This window comes from Mustela lutreola, chromosome 4 (assembly GCF_030435805.1).
Source record: "Mustela lutreola isolate mMusLut2 chromosome 4, mMusLut2.pri, whole genome shotgun sequence".
Classification (NCBI taxonomy): domain Eukaryota; kingdom Metazoa; phylum Chordata; class Mammalia; order Carnivora; family Mustelidae; genus Mustela; species Mustela lutreola.
In genome coordinates, this window is record NC_081293.1 from 199452462 (window position 1) to 199480176 (window position 27715).

The window sequence follows — 27715 nt, forward strand, 5'->3', positions numbered from 1 at the left end:
AAAACCATGGTTGCCATCCTTAAGAAGTTCAAAATTCTGTTGAAAAGAAAGGACACAGACTCTGTCATAATACACAGCAAGTGGCCCAAGTGAATAACTTAAACACTGAATACAGAAGAGAAGGTTGTGGGCGTCAGGTCTCATAAAGGAGATCTGGCCGCAGCCGATTCTGGTGAGTTGAACCCGTTATTTTTAGTAGATGGAGACAGCAAGCAGATGTCTCAGGTTGAGAGGATCATTAAACAGATTCGACCTTTGCGACGAGCTAGCGTCTTCTGGAACCAGTAGGGTTCTATGCCAGGCAGCAGCACAGGTGTTCACATGGGGTCTGCGTGGGTAGAGACAAGGTTGGGTGGGGGTTAGGATAGGCCTGCAGTGTGGGGAACCTAAACCCCGCCTCGTGTAGTGAGTCTTTACAGCAAGAACATGGGGATCCTTTAGTGCAGTTGTGTTGAACACGGCAGGCCTGAGAGAGTTTCACGTGTATGTACAGAAGGGAAGGGAGGTTTGGAGCATGGATTCAATTAGGAGGCCTGTTGGGGAGTCAGGAAGGCTTGGAATGGGCAGAGCCCACTGCGTAGAAACCACACTCAGACTGATTACGGGTGGTTGGCGTCCTCCTGGAAAATGAAGACAGATTTCCCGTATTTATTCCATGTCCCTCTAATTAAATCTTGGAGGCAGCCTGTGTCCTCTTGTGAGCTGAGCCTGGTGCATGAGAAGATTCAAAGTAGTGAGTTCACGAGGGCATTGATGGAAAGTCTCAGCTTACTGCATTTCCCCCCTGGCCTTTTTTCTCAGGGATCCCAGGGGCCCCGCGGCTGACCCTTCCCAGGTAGACACACGCTGGCTCTGCCCAGCCAGCTACCAGAATTTGCATAAATAGGATTGTTAGTTTAATGTTCTAATGTGAAGCCAAAATGTAGAACAAAGGGATGTCCTTAAAATATCGCTTTGGTATTTGGCACCGAGGGGAGAGAATCCCAGTGTCACTGACAGGCGCGCGGTGTCCGAACCATGGACAGCTCCGCGGGCTCCGCTAGGTCGGCCTCCCCGACCCTCCCTTCTTCCTTCCTCTCCAGAATACGATCCTTAGCAAGCATCTTCCAGAGAACATGCCTTTAGAGTCAAGTAGATCTGGGAATAAATTCCCAGGCAGCCCCTTGACGTGTGTAATCATGGGAGAGTTACTTTGCTTCTCCAGGCACAATTGCTCCATATATATAATGGAAATAAAATGCCTGACTCATAGGGTTCATGAAGAGGTTATAGGAAATCCTGTAGAATAATGAGGTGGTACTTGAAGTGCCTGCTTCCGTGTATGGAAAGCGGTCCAGGCCCTATTTGTGGAGGAACCAAGATCTTCCAGAGTGTGGCCGAGTCTCACTAACCCCCTTTCCCTGCATTTGGACACACAATAAATGTCAGCATCGGTGTCAACTCTGATCAAGCGTAAGGGCTTCCTGGAGCTGCGTGTACGTGTAGTCCACAGCTATGCCTGGGGCCCGTGGGATAGAATGTGGGGGTCGGTGCAGCAGCAGGGGGAGGGCGGGGAGAGGCGTGTAATGCCTCGTACTGGCCAGCCCCGTCCTTGTGAACGACCACATCAGCGGCGCGTGCGATGGCGCTGCCCGTGGGCCGGGTGTGGTCCTGGGCGTCCCCACCCCCGCGTGTGTGCCGGAGCCTCCCTGCTCCCTGGGTGGCTGGTGTCCATGTCCTCTGACCTTTCACAGCCGGCGGCCACACCCCTCCTCAACGTCCTTCTGCAACGGCCGCACCTCCTGTGTGAGGGTCTTCCCATTTCTCACGGCAGACGGCTAGACCCCGGTTGGCGTTATGTATTCTTTTCTGAATGGAATGTTTGGAAATGTTTTCAATGTGCACCTGTTGCCTGACCCGTTCCTCTCCCTCATCCCGAGGCCTCAGAGAGCAGGGTGTCTCTGCAGGGGCTTGACCGCGTCTGCACCCAGCGGGGACTGGTGCCCAGGGACAGCATGACCTTGCAGAAGGGGAGCCCGCAGACCCCGCTCTCTCCCCTGCGGGGAAGGTCTCAAATGCCCCACTGGGTCAGCCGGCAGAAAAGCCGTCAGCCACAGGCAAAAGGGGCCGGTTTCCATCGTGCTTTCTCCCTGAATCATTTGCTGCCTGCGAGCCCGTCTGAAGAACCGGTGACAACGCGCACCAGCTCCTCCTTCGTCCCGAACTTCACAGGCCCTTCAGTCAGGCCCGTCCTAGGCGGCTTTCCTCGGATCCTGGCTGACAGCTGCGGGAAACTCATTATGCAGCGTTGACTGGGGAGAAGGCGCAGGCCAGGCCCGCACCCCAAATCAAGGAAATGAGAGTCTCTGAAGCTGTGATCTCAGTTTGGGTCTGGGGTCCCCTGGGCCCGCCCCTCCTTCCCTTGCTGTCAACACCAAGTGTCGTGGGAACTGACAAAAACCCATCTCTGCCTGCAAGCAAGTGACTCAAGCTTCCCCAGACTTGGAGAGGGAGCGGTCGGTCTCAGATGAACGGGGGCGGACATTCAGCTGAGGCTCCGCTGTATGGAAACGAGACAGACCCTGCTGTCTGACGTCTGGCTCCTCCCTGGTCTGGGGGCCTGGGGATGGAGGTCCTGCCAGCGTCCAGGCGGCCCCGCGCAGGAGCTTGCTGTGGGCTCCCCCTAGTGGGGTCAGCGGGGACACCGCCGATTTGGATCCGTGGATTTTGTCAGGTCAGAGTCAAGAAGTCAGAGGCGTGTCTGTGGCCCCCTTTCCCTGGGGCATGAGAGGCCGTCCCCCAAGGAGCAGGCCACAGCCCTGGGGTTCCCTTCCTGCTCACAGAGTCCCCGAGGAGAAGCGCCCCAGTGCACAGCACAAGCGGCCCTGCAGGGCTGGGTCTGCGGGATGTTGGCCGCGTGTCCTGGGCACCCTCTCCTGCCGCCAAAAGAGCTGCCCACGCTGCGCCAGCCACGGGCCAGGTGGTGGAAAGGCCACGTGGATCCCGCGCTGTCTCCTTCCCTTGCTCTCTTTCCTGTGTCCCCCTCTGTTGTCTGTGCTCCGTCAGTCCCTACGGGGTGGACACGGGGCCCCCGCCTGTGTGCACTGGTGACGCTGGCTTCAGTGGAGTCTGACGGTGTCCTTGAGCAGGAAGGAGGCCCTGGAGGGCAGCAGGCGGGGCGCAGGCTGACGGCAGGTGGCCCGGCTCCTGGAGGGACAGTCATATGTCAGTCACGTGTGTGTCATCCCTGGCTTGCTGCTGCCTAACTTGCCTAGAATAACTCACGGTTTACAGCCTCCGTTTCCAGGAGGTTCTGACTAACAGTCTCGTCACGGGAGCACGTCCACCCTGAGACAGAAAACCTGTCGTGCCCCTCCTCCGTCCCCCAGCGTTGTCCCTGGCAACCAGCGACGGGTCACCATCCCTCTTGTCTCGCCGTCCCGGGAATGTCTTCTCAATGGTGCCAGACGCGCGGCCTCCGTGTGAGCGTGGTCGCTTCCCGCGGTCCCCACATTGCGGCCTGTGCTGTGCGCCGTACTTCCTGTCCCCGAGAGCCGGTCTGCGGTGCGGGCACACGGTGATTTGTTTACGCATTCACCGCTTGACATGTGAGTTGTTTCCAGCTCGGGGCTTTTTTGGATAAAACGGCTGAATGTTTGCATACAGAATAACATACGGAGATATGTTTTCATTTCTCATGAGTAAATACCTACAAGTAGAATTGCTGGTTCGCACAGGAAATGAATGTTTAACTCAAGGAAAAGATTGCTGAATTGTTGTGTGAAGTGGCTGGACTGTTTAGCACCCCACCCCCCGCCTTGTTAAATTCGCGCCTGTCCTCACCCGTCCCTCCACGTGACTCGTCAGATTTGCCTGCCTGGGTTCTTGTCCCCGAGCTCTCCCCGCCTGGTTATGGGCACAAGGGCTAGCCGTCCAGCCTGACTGGTGTTTCTGGTCCCCACAGTCCTCGGAGCTGTCCTCGGAGCATCCTCCAAATGACAGGTCCATTGGGAAGGACATGATGGGCGCGGTAGGGAATCGGAGCGGGGAGGCAGAGCACAACCCCTGAAGAGGCTGCTTGTTGTATAACCTTCTGGGCATAAACCTCCCGAGCCTTAGGACAGCTTCAGCCCCTTGAGATCCCTCCCTTCCTGGGCAGATTTCCGGGAAGGGAGCACTGTCTCTCTTCCAGGATGACCCCTGGAAGGCTGAGATCCAATATAGTCCAGGTAACTTGGTCCCGTGCTGGGTGTACCTGCCGCCTCCCAGCTTAAAGGTGGGGTCCGGGCCCCTCCATGCCGAGAGAGCCTGGTGTCTGGGCTGCGGACCGGGGCTCCCACCCCAGGCTAGCCAAGGCCGTAAGGTAGCGTCTGGGGGCTTCCTCGGACTCTCCTGTCCATTCTGAGGTTACATCTTGACTGCGACACCGTGACGAAGCCAGGCGGGCAGCACCGGCCCTCCCCAGAGTGACTGATGACCAGCACCACCGACCCAGAGCGTACACTGGACCCGTGGGTATTTCTGGAGCCGTTAGCAGTGCACAGTACAGAGGACGGTACGCTGGGCCACTTCCTTGCCCGGAAAGCCTGATCTCAGGGCCCGGGCCAGAGCCTGATGGCACAAGTAGTCAGTCCGGGGAGGCTTTCCAGCTCCCCAGGGCTCGGCTCAGCCAGCAGACCCTCGGGAGCAGGTCGACATACTGCCCCAGGCAGAGTGCCCAGACTGAGAAGAAGCCTTGCAAAGTAAATGCTTTTGCCCGTCTGGACAGGAATTTAATTTAGCCCTAGCTGGTCGTTCTCTGTTTTCTACGTGCAACAAGATGGATGGAGACACCCAAACCCGAGGGGTTGGCAGGGGAGGACCAGAAGTCTTTAGGGCGCTCACCTTTCTCGTAAACGCAAGTTTGCACACCCCGTCGCAGTTACTTACCACACCTCGGAGCCTCCTGGCTCGGGGTCGTTGCGTCACGGCCTGATGCCCGTCTCCGCTGATGCTGTGGGGTCTCGGAACGGCTTCCGGGCCACGGCTCACAGATGCTCCCCCAGGCCCCCCACATAAACAGGCTACGCGGACTGTAAGGGAGCCTCTCTTAAAGGATACAAAAATCCAAATCCCCAGCCCAGCGTTAGCAGTCGGGGATATGAGAACTAGAGTTTCTCAGCCCAGACTGGAGCTACCTGCGAACGTCCTGCCGGAGGCCCAGGTCTCGCCCCCCACCCCCCCCCCGGGCCCCTGGGACGTCGCCCCCAGCCCCCGCCCGCGAGGGCAGCCCTCCGTGCTCATTCTCCAGGCCTCTTCCTGTCCCAGGGCCAGGGTAAGTCCCCGCTGCCAGCCCCAGAACGTCCAAAGGCCAGCAGCTTCCTGGGCTCCCTCCCACGGCCCCGGCCCGTTGCTTCCAGACTGTTCTTCTCAGGACACGCCCTTGGCTCCAGGGAGAAGCCCTTTGTCACACTTCCTGTGTTCTAGTCCTCTGCTGCCGCTTGCTTTATTCCTCTGTGCGGGTCGTTACAAAGCCCGCCCCTCGCAGTCCAGCACGGGCCCGAATCGCTTTCTGGTCCCTTGTCCTGTGTCTCGCATGCATGATCGCATACATGTCCTGTGTCTCGCATACACATCACATGAATGAGGAAGCAAAGGAACAAATGCGTGCACGAGTGCGTAGACACGCGTCAGGGAGCCCTTATCACACGTGTGATACTGGGACCTGCAGTGTCCTCACGTATCTTGGGCTCACAGTGACCGCATCCCCACTCTACAGATGGGAAGACTGAGACCCACAGCTGAACCAAATGCTCGAGGGCTCGCCGCCGTGGCTTCAGCTCAGGTCTCCTGCTCCCGGCGTACGGCTGTCCCTGTGGCCTCGCCTTCCACTGCATTTCAGACTAAGGGGTTTCCAGCCAAATTGTGGACCGAGGGTCTCCTCACTGGCTGATGTGGGCTCTTTCTTCCTCCTGCCCATGAGGGTGACAGAAGGCTCGTAGCGAGGACGGCATGAGGAGCTGTGAGGCTGGGGTGACCCAGTGGCCGGCGTTATTTGATAAGACCAAGGGTGACTGCCCAGGGCCACCGCCCAGCGGGGGTGTCTGTGCATCTTGTCCGTGAACAGCGACATGGGGAAACACTGCCACAGCGTATATTCTGTTTGACGTCAGTCACACAGTCGTGGCTGACACCGGTGGTGGTTTCCTGCAGATGAAAGACATCTGAGGCAAATAACTGACCCTTATCAAACTAAAATTAGGCATCACTACGTATTCCGTACGAGCATTCTGAGAGGCCGACGGGAAAATACCGAAGGGACTCTGGTGTCGCTGTGGTCTCAGGCAAGCCCTGCTCCAGTCCCCGCGTGCGGTCCCCACTTGTCAGACCCCACGGCCTGTCAGCTGTAAGATAGCTGCGGGCAGCCTGGAGGAGGGGCTCTCAGTGGTTTGGAAGAAGCGAAGTGCTTGGTAGAAAGTCGCCGCTGAGGGTCTCTGTCCCGCGAGAAAGTGCAGAGCTGTTCCCCTTGGTGGAGGTGAACTTGCGGAACCTCGGCGGGACGTCGCGGCGCTGGGTTCCCCCGCCGACCTGTCCCCGCGTGATGACCTCTCCTCCCTGCTCCTAAGACATGGCTCAGAGCAACCGCTGAAGAGGCTTGTCAGAGTCACCGCGGGGCCGCGGAAAGACGGAGGTCACACAGATACATTTGCACTTAAATTCAGATCTACGTGCGTTGAACACACATGAGGTTAAAAGGGACCATCGTCCACTGCCCCCCAAGAACCCCACGGGCAAGGGAGAAAGGCCGTCCTTCGAGAGTTCGGAAATGCCGTGGCTCTGACTGCCCTTGTCTCCGCGGGTGCTGCCCGGTGCTCATCGGCCATCGCTCATCAGGCCGCGGACCCTGACCGTGCCGACCGCTCCGTCCTGAGGATATCGCAGGAAATGGAATCTGGCCAGTTGTGCCGAGCCCTTCTGAAGAAAGCCTGGTGAACAGAAAGGCAAACAGAGAAGCCCAGAGAGGCAGAAGGACAGACAACGTCCACCCACACCGGCCAGAGGAAACGCGGTCCTCACCGTATGGGGCCGCTCCCCGCTGTCCGCCCACCCTGTCCCGCTGCCCGGTTACCTTCTGATGACAGCCTCACCAGCCCACTCATTACCGTGAGTGCTCGGCCAACTGGCCCGTTCCATTTCCCATCAAACATTAACAAATGAGGGGCCCTGGGTGGTGCTGTCGGTTGAGTGTCTGACTCTGATTTCAGCTCAGGTCAGGATCTCAGGGTCGTGGGATCGAGCCCCGCGTTGGGCTCTGCACTCAGCGTGCAGCTGGTTTTAAGACCTGTCATGTTTAAGACATGAACACGTCGGGGATCTAAGACCAGAGCTGGCGGCTGGGCCACCCCGTAGCAGCTTCTCCAAGACGGGTGCCCCGGGCGCCCAGCTTTCCTGGACGGCATTGCAGCAGCACGTGTGTCCGGTCTGATTCCCTTCGCCAGTTGGCTTAGCTCGGTTTATCTCGGCTGTGTTCGTGAGACACATGGAGCGGTTTGGGTGCAGAGATGGGAAAGGGTGTTCTAGCCTTTGATGTGCTTATTAACCAGCCATATGTGTGCATTAGAGAAAGGCCAAAAAATGCATGTGACCGAAGTCAACTAAAATATATAAAAGCAACATGTCCTTAAAGGGGAACCCACCATTGGTTCTCCCCGCCCCCACCCCCCAGCGAAAAGCAGCGCGTGTAGCCCTTGCTGGTGACGAGGACGTTGGTGCTGTGGGTAGTAGGACACCTGGCTCCCCCTCTGCATCCCCAGTGCCGCACAGATGCCAAAAAACAGGGTTTCGGTCGCAGGAAATGTTCATTTCCAGAGTCAGGTGCCCTTTGCCGTCGACGGCGAGATGCCCGTTTCATCAACAACAGGACGCTAACCCAGGCCACCTGGCTCTTGGGCGCCCCTGCTGTCTTTGGCTCGGTTTCGGACCCCGGGAGAGAAAGGTCTTCTGTGAAAGCGATCTCGTGATTATTTCGAGTTCCCAGATGCACTTACCGTCTTCATGCGGACAAGTCCATAATGGGCTGTAGTTCATCAGATTGTGTCCTGCTGATTTGTTAGCAGCATAATCCCGACCCCGACCCAGCACGAAACTGGAAGAGATCGTGTTTGCCATGAAGCCGAGCGCTGGCTCTTGGTAAAAATGTTTGTCTGGTCCACAGAGAAGAGTGACCTGTGTGCACATGTGTGTGCCTGCGTGTGTTTGTTTGGGGGGGAAGGAGGAGAATCCTTTGAAAAAGGAAGATTCCTCATTTAAATCCAGTGCTTTCCAGCACCCCGCCCGCCCCCAGTTAAAGTCAGTCGGAACTGATTCCCAGGCGTATATTTGTCAGGAGAAGCGAGAGCTCCCGGTACGGTGGTCTCTAGGAGAGAAATGATACGTGAAATATTTTCATAAAGAAAAAAAGTGGCAAAAAGGTTCTTTTCCAGGGGCGCCAGGGTGGCTCAGACTGTTAAGCATCCGACTCGTGGTTTCAGCTCGGGTCCTGCTCTCCTGTGCGGGGGGTTGGAGGCCCGAGTCGGGCTCCACAGAGTCTCCTTGGGGCTCTGCCTCTCCCGCTACTCCTGCTCACAAGCACCCTCTCCCTCTCAAATAAAAAGATCTTAAAAAAAAAAATCTTCCTTTCCATCGAACATAAGGGATGCCCCACTAAATGGAATCAGCCAGAGATGCTGGGACAGATGCTCCAGAGGCCTTGTCCACACCATCTTCCCAGGACTTTCTCGGCTCTAACTAATCTCAGCAGGTCTAGGACGGTGACCTGAGCCCAAAGACGGGCTCTTAGATGAGGGAAAGCCTGAGGATTCTTGACGTGAAGATTTGTCCAGATGTTCCGGGTGTTTTTCTGTTTGTCTACCAATAGGCTGTACTATTTAAGGAGCCGTGTTTTAGAAAAGTTATTTTTTGACCCCAGAAATTTTATTCAATCCCAACCCCAAAATGGCTGTCCCTTATAGAGGTTTCTAGGACAGACACTGTTGTGAGCTCTTTGCCGATATCTATCTCCCCTGGGCAGCTGACAGTATGCCTGTGATGTCGAAACTGTCCTACCCCCTTTACTGTGAAAAAGCCAGGTGTGGGGAAGGAAGGGTGTCCCCTGGTCATCACCGCGGGGCCCTGTGGTCCTGGGGTTGACGCGCTGCTGCCCTCGGCAGGTGGGTGGCCGCTATCGCCGGCCCTCCCATGTGCACGTGGCCCCCGAGACCACCAAGGGAGACCGTCCTCTGCTAAAGACAGAAGCTCAGTGCTAAAGTTCTGAGAAGAGAACAAGATGGGGGCTAGTGAGACGCAAGTCTGAAGGCATAAGCCAGCGTCCGGGAGACGGGCTGACGGAAGTAAGGCGGCCGGCGGCTGGTAGACTCGGTGCGCGCTTATCAGCGGACGTCGGTGTCAGTTACGGGAAGCGATCGTAGCCGAGGACGGCTGAGCCATGAGCCTCTCTGTCCCCGGGAGGCCGCGTGTGCTCTGTTCCCGTGTGGTCTCTGTGGAAGTGGAAGACATACTTCCCGTACGAGGCCCACAGATAAGTGATAAACAGTGCTGTGGGCAGAGATGTTGTTGCCATTTTAAATTCCTGTCGGTTTCCAGCATCACTGGACAAGCACTCGTCAGGATTTTTTTGAGAATTCAAAGGAGGTTTTGCATAATGTAGCAAAGGAAGCCCAGATCGCTTAGTCTCCAGAAGTATAATGATCTCGTGGGCACATGCAGAAATCCTGCTTCCCCCTTCCCGAGGGAGGGGGTCGGAGAGGAGCAGTGACTAGTCCGTGATCTGTCCTTAATCAGCCAGTGCACGTGTACCCACGGAGTCCCTGGTACTGTGCATGGACTGCAGGAAGAAGGGAGGGCTGGCCACTTCTCACGTTGCCCGTGTGGTTGGAGAGACCACACCCACGGGCAGACCAGTGATCTTAGGACAAGCTTTACGAATTCTGTGACCAGATGAGTGTTCTATTTAAAGTAAGAGAAATGGCAAAGAGCCCCATCAACACAGGCACAGCCCCCGTCATCGGGGACCATTGGGACTTTAAGAAGCAGTGCTTTCGACCACCCGGGGCTGAAGATGCATTAACATTGAGCATCACCTGTCCTTAGCACCGCAGAGCGCAGAGCAAATAAGCCTTTGCCTGCAAAAAGCTGCTGCTTTACTTTTGACCACAGATAAATGCAAACAGAACAGGAGCACGAGGTCACGGGTTATAAAACACCGATGGGGAGGCAGATGCAAATATAAACACAGAAGGTCTCCGAGGCAGAGGTCTCCGCCACCTGTGGGTACAGGGCGTGAGGCTAGGAGGCTCCCGGGCACCCTGGGGGGAGCAGGGAAGACGGAAAGGACAGGAGGGCGCCTCACGCACTCTGCACACCTGGTCCCGAATCCCAGGGGCGACCATCAGCCAGCTGTCCACTCCGCCGTGCCTGCAAAGTGAGAAGCGGTCTCGGTGGGAGGCTCAGCCCCCGCTGTCCCCTTCCTTCTCTGTAGGGATAGAAGACTGCCCTCCCCGCCCTGCCCCTCCACCCACACCCCCTCCAGGATCTCCGCTTTGACCGTGATTACGCAGCATTCGTATCTCCCCTAGATTGGTGCTTCCCCCAGGAAGCCTTCCCTGGCCTTCTCAGATGGGTCAGCTCCCCCCGCTGCAGCCCTCCTGAGGCCGACAGAATGCACAGGGCTGCACCTGTACGCCGCTGGGGATTTCCTGGGATCATTGCTCACCTTCGAGCCTGTCACAGGCTTGACACTTAGTAAGACTCCACAAGGGATTTTTGGGAGAACGGACGAGGGTCTCCGGGCAAACACCAGAGAACTAGTTCACTGCCTCCCGGCGCCCCTGGATGCCCACGATACGACAAGAAGTGGGAAAGGTTACAGTGTAAAGCCCAGGGAGCAGAGGAGAGGAGGAGTCAACCCAGTTTGCAGTTGCAACACAGGAAGGGGGGACCGTGCTGTCCCAGTTCCCAGGCCATGCCCACCCTGGCTTCTGAGGACCCCAAGCAGCCCTCGGCTCCCATAGCAGTGCTCCACTCGGACCACCGCCCAGTGCTGTTTGTCCTGGTTGGCTGTGGTTTCCATTCTGATGCATCAGCTCTTTAGAATGTCACCTCTGAGGAGAGGTGGGTCCCTCTGGGTGCTTTCGGAAGGGTGTGGAAGGGAAGCAAGAAGGACTATTGAAAACTATGAAGCCATCAGAACCCCAAGGACTCTTTGATGAGTCCTCGGGTGTTGGGAGGTCTGTTTCCGGGGGAGAGTAGAACAGAGGCCTCAGAGAGGGGGACGCAGGGGGCAGTGTAAGGTCCGAGTCAGGGGTGGGGGTCGTGCAGCAGGCAGCGAGGCAGGGGGCAGTGTAAGGTCCGAGTCCGGGTGGGGGTCGTGTGCAGGCAGCGAGACCCCACTGCCCCTTTCCTCTCTCAGACGTGTGGCAGCCACGCCTTGCCCACCAGCGTCCCCACCCTAGGGATTGTCCCCAGAAGATCCCAATGTCCGGGACAGAATGGGCCAGGAAATGCATCACACACTCTTCAGAACGGCCGATCCGCTCCTCAGCCCCAAATCCCTACCTACAGATATCAGTGAGGAATCCCTAATCGTCCGAAATTCTCGGTGCAAGGAGAAAACACGGGACACAGGCTCCTGCCAGCACCCTCACGGAGATGACCCGTTACTCTCACAAGACAACTCGGAAGAGTATTGTTTACGTTTCAGAACAAAAACTCCTAGAGACTAAAAAATATGAATGAATGAATGAATGAATGAATGAATGAAAACTCAACGGGAGGGCTTAAAAACAAAGGTGAGGTGGCTTTCCAGAAACAGCAACAGAGAGAAGCAGAGAGAGGCCGAGAGAGGGACAGGGCACGGACGGGTCAAAGCAGCAGCCCAGACACGTGGAGGGGCGTGTCTGCTGCGTTAGGGATGGGGCTCCCCCCTGCACGCGACCAGCCAGTGGGGGCCGGACACGGCAGCACCCCCGCAGCAGGGTCCTGCCGGGACAGGCTGCCCACCGCCGGGGACGCCGCGGACAGGCTGCTGAGCTCCACTCAGGGAGCACCGAGGCTTCTCTCCAGACCGCCGGCCACAGGACCCGGGCTCAGCCTTCGAAAGTCGCAGATGGGTGGCCCGGGGAGAAGGCTGGAAGGAGCGAGCGGGAGGTGGCCAAAGGCCTCCCCGACTAGGACTAGCCCAGAAGGCTTCCTCCTGCTTCGTTCAGCGCCGCCTGCACGGCCCCCGCCGGCCTGACGGAACCCTCGGAAACACGACTTTGAGTAACAAGACTGTCCCAGGCAGATTCTGGAAATGAGCTTCCGGATTAGGGAAAATCAGCCTGGAAGTTCTGAGTGGAGCCTTCCAGGGAAAGGGACGACAGAGCGGGCGGGGGGCAGAGCAGCAGACGTGGAGACGCGACGCCGGGGGCGCAACCCCAGGACCAGGATTGGGGTCCTACGGGCTTGGACTGCGGTGCTGGGGAGGGAGTGGGGAGGGGCCGACGAGGCTGGAGCTCCATGCCTCTGCCCAGGCCCTTCTTTGCTCCTTGGCTGTAGAACTGAAACCGGTTTTGCCCCGAAGACCCTTTTCCTCCAAACTGTTCGGTTCTCTCGCTTCCTCCCGTACTGCTTCCCAGTCCCGCTCCGGAGCTGTCGGAGCCGTGATGCTGTCCGGCTTCTCCAGGTGGTTCCGGGTCAGATTTATCCTTGGGACGTTTTGCTCATTTTTTATGATCAACATATACAGTTAAATCAGTCTGAGACAATTCCTCAGAGGCCTCATTAGTGTCTGCAGATCGCAAGCCCAGCTCCTGGTCACAGCCTGAGAGCCCCACCCCTCCCTGCGTCAGGAATGTCGGAGGGACCAGGCCCTCAGGGCTGCACGGCAGGGCCACGGCTGCCCAGCGCTCCCAGGGCTCATCTGGAGCGGGCACCGGCCGACATGCAGACGCTGGGCAGTCCGCTGTGCCAATTCTCAATCTTTGGTTTATTTTTAAAACATCTGGAGAGCTTCTCAAGATGGATATTTCTAGGATCCATCCAGAACTGGGCATATTAAGAATGACTTGGTCAGTGTTGGGGCGAGGGGGCAGAAAACCCAAAACCACAAGGGCTTTTGTAAGTGGAGCTTGCTGTCTGACTCTCGTCCAGGGGGCCCAGGCTGGAGCCCGGAGAGTCAGGGACCCGGCCCGGCCTCCCTGCTTTCCAGCCCGGTGGCTTCCTGCTGACCGCTCCGGGTCTGGACAGCACACCGGATTTTCAGCAAGCAGGAAAGAACAAAGAACAAAGCGGAGAAGAGTGTGGCCCCTTTCTCTCTAGGATGCTTCCTAGAAGCTGCGAACACCACGTGTGTGCGACCAAACTTAGCAGAGGCCTCCCCCGGTGGCAGGGAGGCTGCGACGCGCTGGCCAGCCGGGACCGGCTCCGGGCGTGCAGGAGAGATGTTGTTGAGGACAAGGCAGCAAGAGGCCCCTCTCCAGGGACAGCACGCCAGGGGCCGAGACCGGGAGTCTGCCCTCTGATGTGACTCCCTGAGCGGTCTGTGGACCGGCCAAGGAGACGCTGACGGGGTCCCCGGGCACACGCACGACGCCTGCCCGCAGGCCAGTCCTGGACCCTGGCGAGCAGAGTGCTGCCGGCACCTTCCATGAGTCCCCTTTATCCTTGGAGCCGCCCAAGAGGTAGGGCTGACGGCCCCCACCACGAACGAACCCAGTGACTTCTCCCGAATCCTGGACCACTCAGATAGCGATGACTAATGTGCGAATAGAGAAGGTAAGAACCGGCAAGAGGAAGCGCTGAGAGACAGTGGGACAGAGAGAATGCAGGGAGGAAGGAAGGGCAGCAGGAGGTCCGCTAAGAGGGCTTGGCTGGCTTCTGGGGACTTGCGGGGACCACAGGGACGGTGGCTTTGCTCTTTCGATAAAGCACAGTGTCTGCACCTTTCTGATGACGCCGTGAAGACCCCTTTGTCCCCACCGTCTCAAACCACACTGCGGGCAATACTTGCCTCACGTTTTCTGTGCGCAGGACTCATGCCGCATGTTCCAGATACCACAAATTACCCCCAAACCGAACGGTTTACCTCGGACAATATTTACTTTGCTCCTAAATCAGCCATTTGCTCAGGGCTCGACAGGGACAGCCCACCCCGGCTTCCCTGGGTGTCCGCCAAGGCAGCGCGGAGGCTCTCGGCCAGGCTCGTCAGGACGCTGGCAGGTGTCGGTGGCCGGCAGCCGAGCCCCCAGCTGGGGCTGCTGGCGCAAACCCCTCTGTGCGGGCCCTCCAGGTGGCTTGGGCGGCCTCACAGCGTGGCTGAGCGGGTGCATTTCCCAAAGGGAAATGGGGAGCAAGCATTATTGCCTTTGCCACTCGTCCCCGGGACCCTCGCAGAGGAACAGGGCTGCCTTCTGCTCACTGATGCCGTCAGATGGCCTCGGTCAACGGGAGAAAATGAACCCCCTCTTCAGATGGGGGCACCAAGGTTCTGAAAAGGCATTTGGGGCCCGGAGTATTGCCATGGCTGTGTTTGGAAAACCCCATTTGCACCGCAGGCCGGAAGGTTTCACTGACTTTTCTCTCTGCAGTGTATACTTTGAGTGTAATAGGTCTATTGAGTGTGCCTTTTTAATTACACCATACACACTTGGTCTGGAAATTCAGACGTGGACTTTCTAGAAGGTTGTATACACAGAGGATTGTCTAAGTTCTCACTGTGCAAAAGACACTCTTCCTCATCTCAGCTGTCTGCCAGCATAAGTGTAAGGGATATTCCGAGTGCCTCCTTAATGCACGAGACACAGATTTCCGTCCTGTATGTCCTCCGTGTAAGGGGTGCAGCTTTTTACTGCCTAGACCTTTAACGCAAACCTCCAAACTGTCCACCGATACTAGTAAATATCCCGGCTGGGCTCTTCCCAGCTCCTCTAGGGAGAGATGATTAAACAGAAAAATGTATATTGTCTGAGAATGCCTTTAAGACACAGTAGAAACAAATGTTTTAAGTATAGAAAGAGGAAACCAAATATGTGGCTTTCTCCCATGCTCCGTGGTTTCGTTGTTGTTGTTTTAACGTTATCGGAATCTGGCAGTCTCTCCGTCTCCCTGTTGCTTGATTAATTACTAAATGTCAGAAACCCGAAGAAATACTGTCCATCTGTTTACAAAGGCCATCTTATTCCAAACTTCATAATCCAGCAGACTTCTCGGCAGATCTGACCATTCGGGGGGCATGGGGACCCCTCCCCAGCCCTGCACAGACTTGCCCCCTGCTACTCTCTCCTGTGGGATCATTTAGCCCGTACGGGAGGCGTGAAGTCTTGGCACCAGATCACTAGGAGCTGACGTAGCAGAACAGAAATAACCTTGAACCTGGAGTCGACCGACAGATGAGGCTTCAGCCCCGGAGGCAGCCTGCAGCCGCGACCAGCGCCCCCCCCCAACCTCCTTCTCGTTCTGTTTCCCCTTTTCCTCCTCCTCTTCCTCTTCTCCTCTCCCCTTCGCTGGCTTTACGGAGACGCGACCCCCATACCGTGCAGTTCGTCCGTTTAAACTGCACAGGCCAGTGGTTTTCCGTGTACACCCAGAATCGTGCCGCCGTCCCCTCATTCCGTTCTCCAACAGTCCCTCACCCCCCAAATCCGCTCTGTCATTCACTTAACACCCCAGACCCTGCCCACGCCTCTCTCTTCTCCTTCGTCATCAGAGGTCGCCGAGCACCTGTCTGGACACTGAGGACACAGTAACAAATAAGGCACAAGCCCCCCTTCTCCTTACAAACACTTTCCACGTGATTTTGTGTAGTACTCGTACTTGTGATCATAGGGACTAAAGTGTCCCCGTGACCTGGACGGGGAGACGTCACAGACATTTCGGACTGAGCAGCCCATCATCCGCCAGCGACTAGAGCGGCTCGGTAGCAGAACTTCTGTATCAGATCTCTCCTGTGGCAGGAGCTTCTGATACACCACAGACACAGTGACACTTAAATTAATGGTAGCATGTGTCCTCGAATGTTGACCACTCCAGAAGGATCGGTGCCTGTGGCAATCCCCGCCCTCAAGAATTTTACCATGTCATTTAAGATGAATGTAGAAACTGATACCACGAATCTTTAAATTCTGCCTGAGTCTCGCTCTCTCACTGACTCGGACCAGTCGTCAGCAGGTGATTAAATGAGGTCCCTTCTATGTATCCATTTCTCCGTCCGTTTACTCATTATTCCGTGATATCTCAGCACCTGATATTAAGATACCGCGAGTGTATCTTATATGTTGGCATTACTCACCGTGCCAAGCACATGGGAATGCTCAGAAAACACGTATTATTTGATATTGAAATGCTAGTTTGGGCTGCCTTTAGCCACAAAAGGTTAGGATCCAGAGAAGGAATTTTTAGCTTTACTATTCCAAGTGCTATTTTTGTTGGGAAGTGTTTTGGTCCCCGTAACTAGCTTAGAAAGATCAATGAATAGACTTTACCATGCCCATTTACGCTTCAGAATCCAACATGATCAATGTCCTATTTTGTTTATTGCTCAAATGAGCAAAATCAGGATGGATTACGTGATTATTTTGAGATATGGTAAGTCCAGATGATTTCATTTTTTCTACCAGTCCATCTCCTGGGGATGATTTATCACAGAGCCTGCCTTGGGTTCTTTAAAATAAATGAATCAAGTTTTAAAAAGACAGAGAAATTGGGGGGAGGGCACTAACCAACCACAAAATAAATGCAAACACACCTTTATGCATTTCCCCCCACACACCCCCCTAAGAACGGCAGAATAGTCTAGTCCATGAGAGGAAATCACGTGATGGCGGTGACCTTCATGAGAGAGCACGGCTGGCGGTCCTCGGTGTGGGAAGGAGGAATCCAGGACACCTTTGATGGGAGCGTGGCCTCCACAAAGAAGCACCATCGGGGACCGGGCGAGCGTTTCACAGATAAAACCTCCCTGGGGCTGCTTTTGCTTTGGTCTTGGAAGGTCTTTCTGCTTTGTTCCTTAAGTCAGTTGGAGATTTTCTTTCTCCTCCGACCAAAGGAGGAGATTCATCTTCAGACCAGAGCTGATCAACTCTGTGTCCTTGAACCAATCACTCACCCACTCGGGGCCTCAGTTTACCTAAGAAGTGAAGGGTGTATTGGTCTCCTGGGCCCGCAGTAACCAATTCCCACAAACCAAGTGACTTAGCACAACAGAAGTTCACTCCCTCACCGTTCTGGAGGCCAGAAATCCAAATTAACGTGTCAACAGGGCCACACTCCCTCGAAACCTGTAGGGAAGGATCCTTCCTCTCTTCCTCTGGTTTCTAGGGGATGTTGTGACCTGGGCTTCTCCCGGTCTGTCTGTTCTGGGTTTTCTCCTCTTCTAAGAGATTAGGACTGGGTTGGGGCCCACCGGAATTGAGAATGGCCTTATTTTCACTCAGTTACATCTGCAAAGTGCTGTGGCAAATAAAGTCCTGTTTCTGGTCGTGGAGTTAGGACAGCGGGGCAGATCGGAACCACAGTTGAGAAGTGGATGACTAAGCAAGACTGGGCAGTGGTGGAGGGAAGGGTTTGTACCCAGCTGGCGTCCACTACACCCGGGCCCGTGCTTTCTCTGCCAGTTCCCGGGGGCCTAAGTGTTTATATGAGGAGGCAGGTTGAGTGTAAACCCCGGCGGGGCATTTGCTATCCTGGGGCAGAGGAAGGATTGTGCAAGGCCAGCTGTTCAGTGGTAGGTTTGAGAAGAGGCTGGGTGGCTATCAAGCGAGTCGTGGAAGAAGGGGTCCCGTACGGGAGGGGACGTGGGAGAGAGCACCCTGAGATCCTCTGTAACTTGAAAGCAGATGAATCTTACACCATCATATTCCCATGCAAAATACAGGTTTATTTCATAGAAATGAGTGAGAACTGGGCTGAGGGCTGAGGTCGCTAAACCAACCCCCACGTAATACAGGAATCAAGGTGTTTCTTTTATCGCTGAGTCTGTAGCAAATTTGTCTCATATCTGACACTTCCTCGACCTTTTGTTAAAGTTACACATCCCTGTGGTCTCGCAACGAGCTGGATTATTTACCAGTTTAACCAGGAATACACCGGCGCTTATTGAGTACTTACTCGGTAAACTCTATATTGCCTGTCTCGTATACCGTAGATCTTGGAGCCTAACCCTGGAAAGCAGGCATCTTAATTCTCGTTTTATACACAAGAAAACCAGCCTGGATTAAGTTTCTCTACTACCCCTTGCCCTCCTGCTAGGTAGTGGCAGAATTCAGAATTACCTTCAGAGCCTCTTAGAGGCGTTGAACTTCCAGAGATTCGAGATCTGGAAAAACAAGAAACGGCTCCTTCTTTAGAGCGCGTTAGAGTTTGTAAAGTGACATTTCTTATTTCTCTTGAGTTTCACGACCACTCTGGCGGGGGAAGAGTCACTCTTATCCCCGGTCCTGGCTAAGGCTAGTCTGAGAATTGCACCCAGCTTCTGGTCCGTGTGGTATGGGGCTGGAGCGCCGGCTTTCCCGTTAGCATTTGCTGTCTTCTCGCTGTAGAAATGCGTCTCGTGTGCTGGCGATGAGGGGAAGGTGGCGTATGTGGGCCCTCCAGAAGGAGTGACGGTGACAAAGGCGGGATACACGGGCGGTCGTGGTGCTGTAGGCAGGTGCTCGTGAAATCTTCTGGGGCACTTGGTCCCCGTGGAGAGACCATCTCCAGTTAGCATGTGTGGGATTTACAATTGTTAAGTTAGAGAGGCTAGTCTCCTGCTGTTCCCCGTTACCCCAGACGCCTCCTGGAAATCATTCCCTAACCAAGTGAATGTCCATATTCAGTATGACCGTGGAATTTGAATACTCCTTATTCTGTGGCTCATGCTTGGAAAATTCTAGATAAACCCATACCAAATGAATGCATTAAATTTGTCTTTAAACCTGCAGAAAGTCCTTTACTTAGCCCAATGGTCCTCAGTCATTTGTTTATTCAGATGCATGTACTGTCCATGTCACTCTAAATAGCGAAGACTTTTCTGATTCAATGTCAAGATTACAGTATGTTGGGAGGGAAATTCTCTAACTTTCATTTCTTTATATAATATTTTTATAACCAATGAGATATAAACTATACAAATTTTTTGGAGAATTTTCTTTATCTTTTTATTTTAAAGTAATTTTAGACAAAGAAAGGTGGCAAAAACAGTACAGATGATTCTCTCCTAACCCTGTCCCTACTTCTCCTCTACTCCTGAAATAATGTCACTGTTTTGTAGCCACAGTGTTAGTATCAGCAACAGGAAATCAACATCGGCATCGTGCTATTGATTCCACTTATTTGAATTTTGCCTATTTTTCTATCAATGTCTCCTCCCTGTCTTGGGATCCCAACTTCCTTTAGAGGTCAGTGCTCCTTAATCCCCTCTGGTCTGTAACATTTCCTCCATCTTTCCTGGCTGGTCATGACCTTGATTTCAAGGATTATTGGTCAGCTGTTCTGTAAAGTGTGCCTCAGTTTGGGTTTTTCTGGTGTTTTCTCATGGCTGAAGTGAGGTAATGCCTTTCAAGTGAAAATACCACACATATGACGCATTTTTTCTAACTTTGTTCTACACTTATTGATTGGGATTCCTCATGAGGAAGAGCTGCTGTATGTATTTGATTACTTACATATATCAGCGTAGACGTATGAATATTGATTTTATTCTATGGGTTAATCTGGTACTATTATTGATGATTTTGTTGCTCAGATGTCTCTAGCTTTAGCCATGAACTCCTTCAGGCTGGCTTTGCATTCTTTGAACTAGTCTCTGTCTTTTTTCAGTGTTTTCTCACTTTCTGGACCTATAAGTTGTTCCAGACCCATCCTGTATTTTCTGTTCCAGCCCAGATACAATTACATCTCCTAGGAGCCCTATTTACTTTTATTGGATGATGGTGTTAGAGACCAAGATATGGGCAGTGGGTGTGCTCAATATTACTGGGGGTCGTTGGTTCTAGGCCTCTCTGTGAACACAGCAAGGGCATACATATATGCACACTGGCCCCTGGATACACATACATCGACATTTTGGATGTATGTGTGTCTGCATTTGAAATCATGAGTTAGTACTGATACCTCTGATTCCAGGCCAACTTCACACAGTTGATTTTAGCCTTCTTCTTTTCCTTGTAATCTGTTTTTCCGACAGTAAGAAAGCTGGCTCTCATTATCTCCCCTATATTTTTATATTTGCAGAGCAGTTGAATTCCAGCACACACAGAAAGTACTTTCAGAATTGCTAGCCTATAATCCTCCGAAGTTTTTGTCTTTAGCTTTATGGTTTCTGGTCATAATACTGTTTCCCAAAGCCGTTTAGGTCAATCCTTTCTTCCATGTAATTTTGTGTTTCATTGACAGTAGGGTTTTGCTCTGTGGTGGTGTTGCTATTCCTTTTTGGATTCCCCCACATACTGATCATTTTTAATTGTTAGTTTTATTTTTGGAACGTGAAAAAAGTAAGTGAAACCCTACAGTGCTCTAAGACTGGGCGATATACCCAGAGAAGTGCTTCTCCTTCCTTATCCAGGCTCCTCATGACTAGTCCCTCCTTCTTCCCAACCACCCCCTACACATAACTAACCTCTGGTTTCTAGGTCATGTTTCCTGTATTCCTTTTTTTCACAAAGGAGGATATATGCATATTTTCTTACCCCCTTTCTTATAGGGTGGGCCACAACTGTAGATAGTCTGCTGAGGTTTGCACACACCATCATGAAAAACACGCCATATCAGCTTATGGAGGTCTTCATTCTTTTTATAGCTGTGCCATAGTCCCTTGTATGGATGTACCATGGTTCCTTCAACCACACGTTGTTTCCAGTGGTTTGTCATTACACAGCTGCAATGAATATAACCTTCTGCGTGTGTACGTGTGTACTGTGGGAGGCACATCCTCCCAGAAGTCTCCTAGCTTAAGAGTTAAATGTGCCCTGTATGAGGTATTGCCCAGCCTCCCTCTGGAATAATGGCACTGGTTTTCATGCCCACCAGCAAAGTATGAGGAGGCCTTTTTCCTCACAGCCTCACCAGTGCAGTGGGCCATACTTTTCTTTCTTTGGGGGAGGAGAGAAATTTCATAGGTGAAAAATGATAACGCAGTGTAGTTTCAGTCTTGATTTCTATGATTTTGCTTTGTTTGGTCCTTTTTAATACATCCGAGGACCTTTTGTATCCTTTTTGTGAATTGCCTGTTCATGTCTTTTTCTCATGTTTCTATTTTTTTTGTTTTTGTTTCTATTCTATTTTTCATATTTTGTTTCTATTCTTTTTGTTTATTTGTTTGTTTGTTTGTCTGTAACCTCAACATTTTAGGGTATTTTTTAATATGTTAGCTATTTGTCCATGGTATATGTTATGAATACTTTCCCCCAGTTTGCCAGTTATCTTTTGCTTGTGATGTTTTTGTTACGTGAAAGATTTAAAAATTTTTACATGGTCAAATGTGTCACTCTTTAATTGCTTCTGGATTTTGAGTCCTCCTTAGAAAGCCTTTCCCTACCCATGGTTAAAGAGGAAATGGCCCACATCATGAAAATACTTTGAAACATTAAAAATGAACACATAGTAGGGTTTGTTAAAATTCACTCAAAACCAGGAAGGTTAAGACCCCTCCCTCACTCTTCTAACTGCCCAGTTGTCAGTCTTTCCAGCTGAGTCCTACTATCATTGCCATCCGTTACTTAGCACCTAATCACCCCATCTTCAGACTTCCCTGATCTCTTTACACTCAGGGACCCTATTTAAAATGACTCTGGGGTATTGTGTACTCTCTCACCTTCCCCAACACTTTTCACTCTGAAGTGTATTCTGTTTTGTTCTGGTGATTTTAGTAAGCAGTTACTTTATAATTTTCTGCTGATTCAAGCCCAGAATCAGTACCAGCACTTTACCTGCCTTCCCTCTTGCCTCAACTCCTTTGTTCAAGCAGCTCCTAAAATTAAGCATCTTCTTTTTACAAAGACCATTCAGCCACAGCCTCTCAGTTGATGAATAAGTACATTTGTAGCTATGCCTTCTGCATAAGGCCTATCACAGCCAAGAGATGGGGTATGAACCTTACAGAGTCTGGTCCATCCAGCAGAACACAGATCATATGTCATGTGAAAGAAATATGAAAATGAATCTTTTCCATATGTAGAAAACAGTAGTAGCAACAAAATATACTGAAATATTTTATACTTATAAAAGTGTTGGGTTTTGGGGGCGCCTGGGTGGCTCAGTGGGTTAAGCTGCTGCCTTCAGCTCAGGTCATGATCTCAGGGTCCTGGGATCGAGTCCCATATCGGGCTCTCTGCTCGGCGGGGAGCCTGCTTCCTCCTCTCTCTCTCTCTCTCTCACTCTCTGCCTGCCTTTCTACCTACCTGTGATCTCTCTCTGTCAAATAAATAAATAAAATATTTAAATTTTTAAAAAAAGTGTTGGGTTTTTTTCAATTCTTCCATTATGACTTCTTCATTATGACATTTATTTAAGTATATAAGATGGATTTTGTTAGAATAGTATTTTGCATGTCAATAAATTAAGAATGAAAAATCTAAATGGTGTTTGAAAGGGAAAAACCCTTTCTCTCCAGCTTCCCCCTCCCCTCCTTCCCACCACAAACTGAAGTGTGGAATCTGTCCTCAGGCTGCTGGTTTGGGAAGGTCAGAATGACCTAGCGTTATGCTTAGAAAAAAACGATCCACCAGGAAAGCCCGCGATGGAGATAGAAATTGTGGTGACTTGTTACTTTATAGCCATGCATTTCCATTTTTAATGTTGACCGGTGTGGATATTTTGATAATCGATCTACAGATGTCTCTGCACGTTGTCTCTTAATAAACGTTTACTATCTGGGTTAAGCAGTGTTGGGCCTGTTTCAGCTTCATGTAAGTCATGTACATCTGAAGGAACCTAATGGAGGCCGAGACAGTATTTAATAGCACAAGCTCTTGAAATTCACGCCGTGGAAGAGGAGAGTAAGTTAGAGCTGGAGGATAAACACAGAGCATTCTTGTTTCCCACCATGTTGATTGATGGATTGATTGATTGATTATTTTTCTGTGTATTTGTTTTCTTTCAGGGACCCTCAAAGTCTGGACCCACCGGAAGTGAGCAATGCGAAACTTCAGTACGCAGGCTGGGGTCCGAAAGGCCAGCAGCTGGTAAGCCAGTCAAGCTCGGGGACCAGGTTCGAACTTGATGAAGTTTACACATTAGAGGCTGAATCTGTCTCAGGACACTTGATGTCTGGGTTTGTGGGAGTCATGTTTTGGAAAAGGACACCAGAATATTTGCGTGTGTAACATGGTCATTTCTTTTTTTGTTAGAGAAGCATCTTGAAATTGGGACAGTGTGCTGTGGTTCCCAGCTCTGATATCCTGAAATCCCAATACCCCAACTGTAGCTGTGTGGGGATCACAGACTCACTGTGAGGTCAAGGGGATAAGCCTGGTCAAAGGGACTGTCGATAGGAATTAGCGGAATCGCGGTATCATTGGGAGTTTCTAGTGCTGAGTGTGGTCCTAACCCTCGGCTGTCAGGCGGCAACCAGCGGCCCCCATGCTGAGTGAAGAGGGAGTAGGACTCTCTCCCAGGATGTCCCAGCACCAGCATCACGGCATCTCCTCCCGGGAGGTTGCAGCGCCCCCTGCAGGAAGCCCCTGCCAGCTGCGGTCAGGTGATGGGACCAGGTCTGCTCACCGAGCCCTCCTGCAGCTTGATGCTGATTCCGTAAAGCTGCATCTCAAAAACTCTTTTCCTAAAACCACACAGAAAATGATTATTTTCAAAAGCTTGGGGTGAGATGGTATTGGACAGTCTGTCTTCTGTCTTGGGAACTAAAATGGTCCTATTTTTCCCAGTGGTATGATTATTGTCCCTTGGTTGCACGTCCTATTGCCTTGAAATGGTTTAACGAAACGGGAGGATATGAGCCACAGAGCTGTCCTGGCTGTCACCATGGGCCCCCAGCCCCAGACACACGGTCATCAGGATCCAGAGAGCTCGTCTAGCCAATGGGAGTCAGCCAGTGGGGGGAGGCCCGGAGACAGAGGACACTGATCCGCCGTCAGAGCAAGGAGACCAAGCTCGCCTTTCCACAGCGGCTCTACCCCCCCCACAGGGGGGACCCGCAGCTTCCAGCAGGGAGCCCAGGTGTTTGAGGCTGAGTCTCCAACAGCCGATTTTAAATCCCTCGGAAATCCTGACTGAAGGTGCTTCTGGGAAGCAGATCGTACCCCGTCCATCCAGTCCTCCGTACAAGGGACAGGGCGCCTCCACAGAGGCTGCCCCTGCTCTCCATGATCCTTGGGCGGCCTCCTGGCTGCAGCCTCGCAGGCTGGTCTCAGGGACCATTGACTCTATGCTCATGTCATGCTTTCTAGGGGCTGGGGAGGGTCTGAGTGGTCACAGGGGCCCCACACTTGACCTCTTGAAGAGGAATTAGCCGCAAAGCCAACCTTGCATCAGCTTCTCCGAGACAGCCTCCCAGACTCCCCTCCCTGCACCGTTGGGCTCCGCTTCCAGGATTTCGTGTCCCCAGGTGAGCTCCCGTCCCTACAATGTCCTGGTGCCACCGACGTGTCTCACCTCCATTAGCCACTGGCATCCAGTCCTGGACGGGGCCTGTAGCAGACGTCTTGGACTTTGCAAGCCCATGGGATCTTGGCCTCAACCACTCCACGTTGCTATGGTAGAAAGAAGCATTTGTAGGTCGTATCAAAGGAGATGGACATTGTTTTGTTCTGATAAAACTGTATTTGGGCCTGAAGGCAGGGGTTGCTGACCGGTGTTTGGGGTCCGCGTGCTCTCCTGGCTGTCCTCCACTGAGCAGAGCCTGAGCCCGGGGACCAGCATCCCTGTGACAGCTGCTCCTGGGGCTCACGGCCGCGGCAACAGAGACCTGCAACCCACGAGCAGTCCTTGCAACACTGACAGATCCCTCATTGCCATTTTATCTCAAAAAGTAAATATTGCTCCCCAAGGGCAATCTGCTCTAATTATAATGAGTCAGACTGAAGTGAGGAATTCTCCTTTGGGTACAGAGAGCACAGCTGCGGGTCAGGCTCACTAGCGAGCTTTCTGAGCATCATCTGAGCAGCGCGCTTGGCTCGGGGACCCCCTAAGAGAGGGAGATGGCGACAGGCACCAGGAGGAGGCTGATGGCACTTTCTCCCGTGCCTCCCTGTGACCTCCAATCAGTGGCTGTTGGCGGCTCGGATGACTTTGGTTGGACCTTCGGATGACATCATAGTTAATGAATCCCGCCTGCCTGGCCCGTTGTCAGAGGCAAGGAGACGGCGGACATGGGGAGGCCTCCGTGGTGCGGGGAAAGTGTCGGGGATGGCGTCGGTCTGTGAGCTCCGCTGTTCTGACGGATGACCGCGCGCTTTCCAGAATTCGATGTACCCACCCAACCTGAAACCAGGAAAATGGATTTGGCTAGATTCAACGGGAATCAAAGAGAAATCACATGTTGGTGTTGAGGTGTTGAGGAAGTGCCTTCCCCGGCTTCCCCCGCCCCATCTTTTTGTGGTCAGGGTTCATCGCCATTTGCTCTGAAAACACGAGTTTTCCCCAGATGGTGTCTCCCTTCGTCTGTCCCCGGCAGAAGAATCTGTCTCTGGGAGCTCTGAGTTTCTTTCCTGGGTCTTTTCATGAAGCCCAGGCCCTATGTGTGTCTGTCTGTCCATGTAAAGGCTTCTGCCGGCTGATTGGACTAGGATGGCATGTCTGCCTGGAGGCAGCCTTTCGTCCTACGTGTCACCTGCGTGAGGGCGTCTAGCAACCAGAGACGCCCAGGCCGGCTGGGGGACCTGCTGGGCATCTCCGGCACAGCCCTGGAGGTCCGGGCTGACAGACATGACCAGTGGTTGCTGTGGCCAGTCAGCTGGAAGGCCGGTCCTCTGTGTGTGCCCGGTTTCAAGAGCTTTCATTCACTCACTTGTTTGCTGTGTCAATGAGAGGCCCTGAACCCTCGCCGTGCTCCAGAGCCTGGGGGGCAGAGGAGCGGCGTGGTTCTTCCCCCCACCCGGTGGACAAAGCGTCTACAGCCGTGTCCACCAGCTGTCAGCGCTGGCGACAGCTTCATGCCACCCTGCCCTCCCCACCGCGACTCCGTCCCCTCGGCGCACACACTCCGGGTCTTGGCCACAGCAGGGCTGCGGGACACGGTCACTGCCCTGCGTGGGCGCTGGCCTTGCTTCAGCCAAGCTTCGTGGGCCGTCGAGGCTGGGGACAGCGATGTCCCCTCCACAAGTCCTGACGGGCTCTGGCTCCTCCTTGCTCGTTCCCCGCTCGTTTGAGGCTCTTCCCGTCAGAGCCGTTCAGCCTCCCACAGGAGCCCCCACCAAGACCCTGAAGTCCTCTCCCAGGGGACTAACAGGGTCCCCGATTTCGCTGGATTCTCTCCAACCCCACCCGCCTTCAGGCTTTGTCCCACGGCCCTCCCGCACTCAGACCCGTTCTCTGAGGTCCCTGCCGTGGGGACCTTCACAGGACCCCTGGGCCGTCCCCACCTGCGTGGCTGGGTACGTGTCCTCCGGCCTGCTGGGTCACAACTGCGGCTCTCAGTGAGTCTATCCTAAAGCAACCACGCTCTAAAAATTGGCTTCTTGTGAGTGCTTGGGCCTCGGTGTTGCGTTCTGCCCACCCTGCACCGTCTTACTGAAGGTTCTTTCTAACATATCAACAGCGAAAGAGACTGAGGCTCTCACTTCCCCCGTTCACCGGCCCTGACTCCCCGCAAATGCGTTATTCCTCCAGGAGTCAGTGGAGGGTCCAGAAGAATTCGAGCTGAAGTTTTTCGTGCTCACTCTGGGTCATTTCATAGCATTCAGTTTTCTCCTGTAGAAAAAAAATATTGGTTTATTTGTTTGAGAGAGAGAGAGAGAGAGATCACAAGCAAAGGGGAGGGGCAGAGGAAGAGCCCGACGCGGGACCCAGTCCCAGGACTTGGGGATCGTGACCCGAGCCAAAGGCAGACTCTTAATCAACTGAGCCCCCGAGGAAAAAAATACTTAGAGAAACCCCACTAGCCTTGTAAAAATTCATGCTACCAAAATTTCAGTAATTCAGCATAAGGTACCAGATGAAGAGATTGTTCTCGAAACACCCAAATGCTCTGTGAGTCGGAATAAAGAGCAGAGGGGGGCAGGCATGAGGGTGCGCTTCCGACACCTCGTAGGAGTGGGCATCCGCGGAAGCGCTGGCAGCCACAGGGAGGCCGACCTGCTTTCGGGGGGACAGCAAAGTGCAGAAGGGACAAATGGGCACCTCTCTCCCCACCGCCGCAAGCTGCACCCCGGGAACGGGCAGGGGCAGCCAGGACCCCGGCTTCTGTGCTGGGAGCACGATGACGGGAGGCCAGGAACAACCCAGCTTTGAACCCAGGAGCCCTTATCCGAACCCCCACGGTCGCATTTCAACCGTCCATTCCGTCTCAGAATCTAGAGGTCCTGACTTAGAACCTTAAGAGGAAAGGGAAGTCTGCTTAGTTTGTTCTGCTTCTTAAGGGCCACTAAAAACAAAACCTTTAGGATCAAATGGGCCACATTCAGATCTTGATTCTGGCACTTACCAAAGGTACGGTCTTAACATACTTAATCTCACCAAGCTTTGCTTTCCTCGTCTGTAAAGGCAGGTTAAGATCGTGTACCCTTGAAGGTCACCGCATAGATTAAGTTAACTTATTCAAAGTCCGTGCTGCAGAGAGTAGGATACAGAA

At 53.3% G+C, this 27715-nt stretch overlaps 1 protein-coding gene across 4 annotated transcripts in view; it reads left to right on the top strand.

Moving 5' to 3' along the window:
- The window catches only part of DPP6 (dipeptidyl peptidase like 6), an 848700-nt gene that overhangs the window by 681439 nt on the left and 139546 nt on the right, over window positions 1-27715 (top strand). For all 4 annotated transcript variants that reach the window (XM_059172341.1, XM_059172343.1, XM_059172340.1 and 1 more), the window contains exon 7: window positions 23072-23153. In XM_059172341.1, the coding sequence (XP_059028324.1) occupies window positions 23072-23153 (82 nt within the window). The remainder of the gene's footprint in view (window positions 1-23071; window positions 23154-27715) is intronic.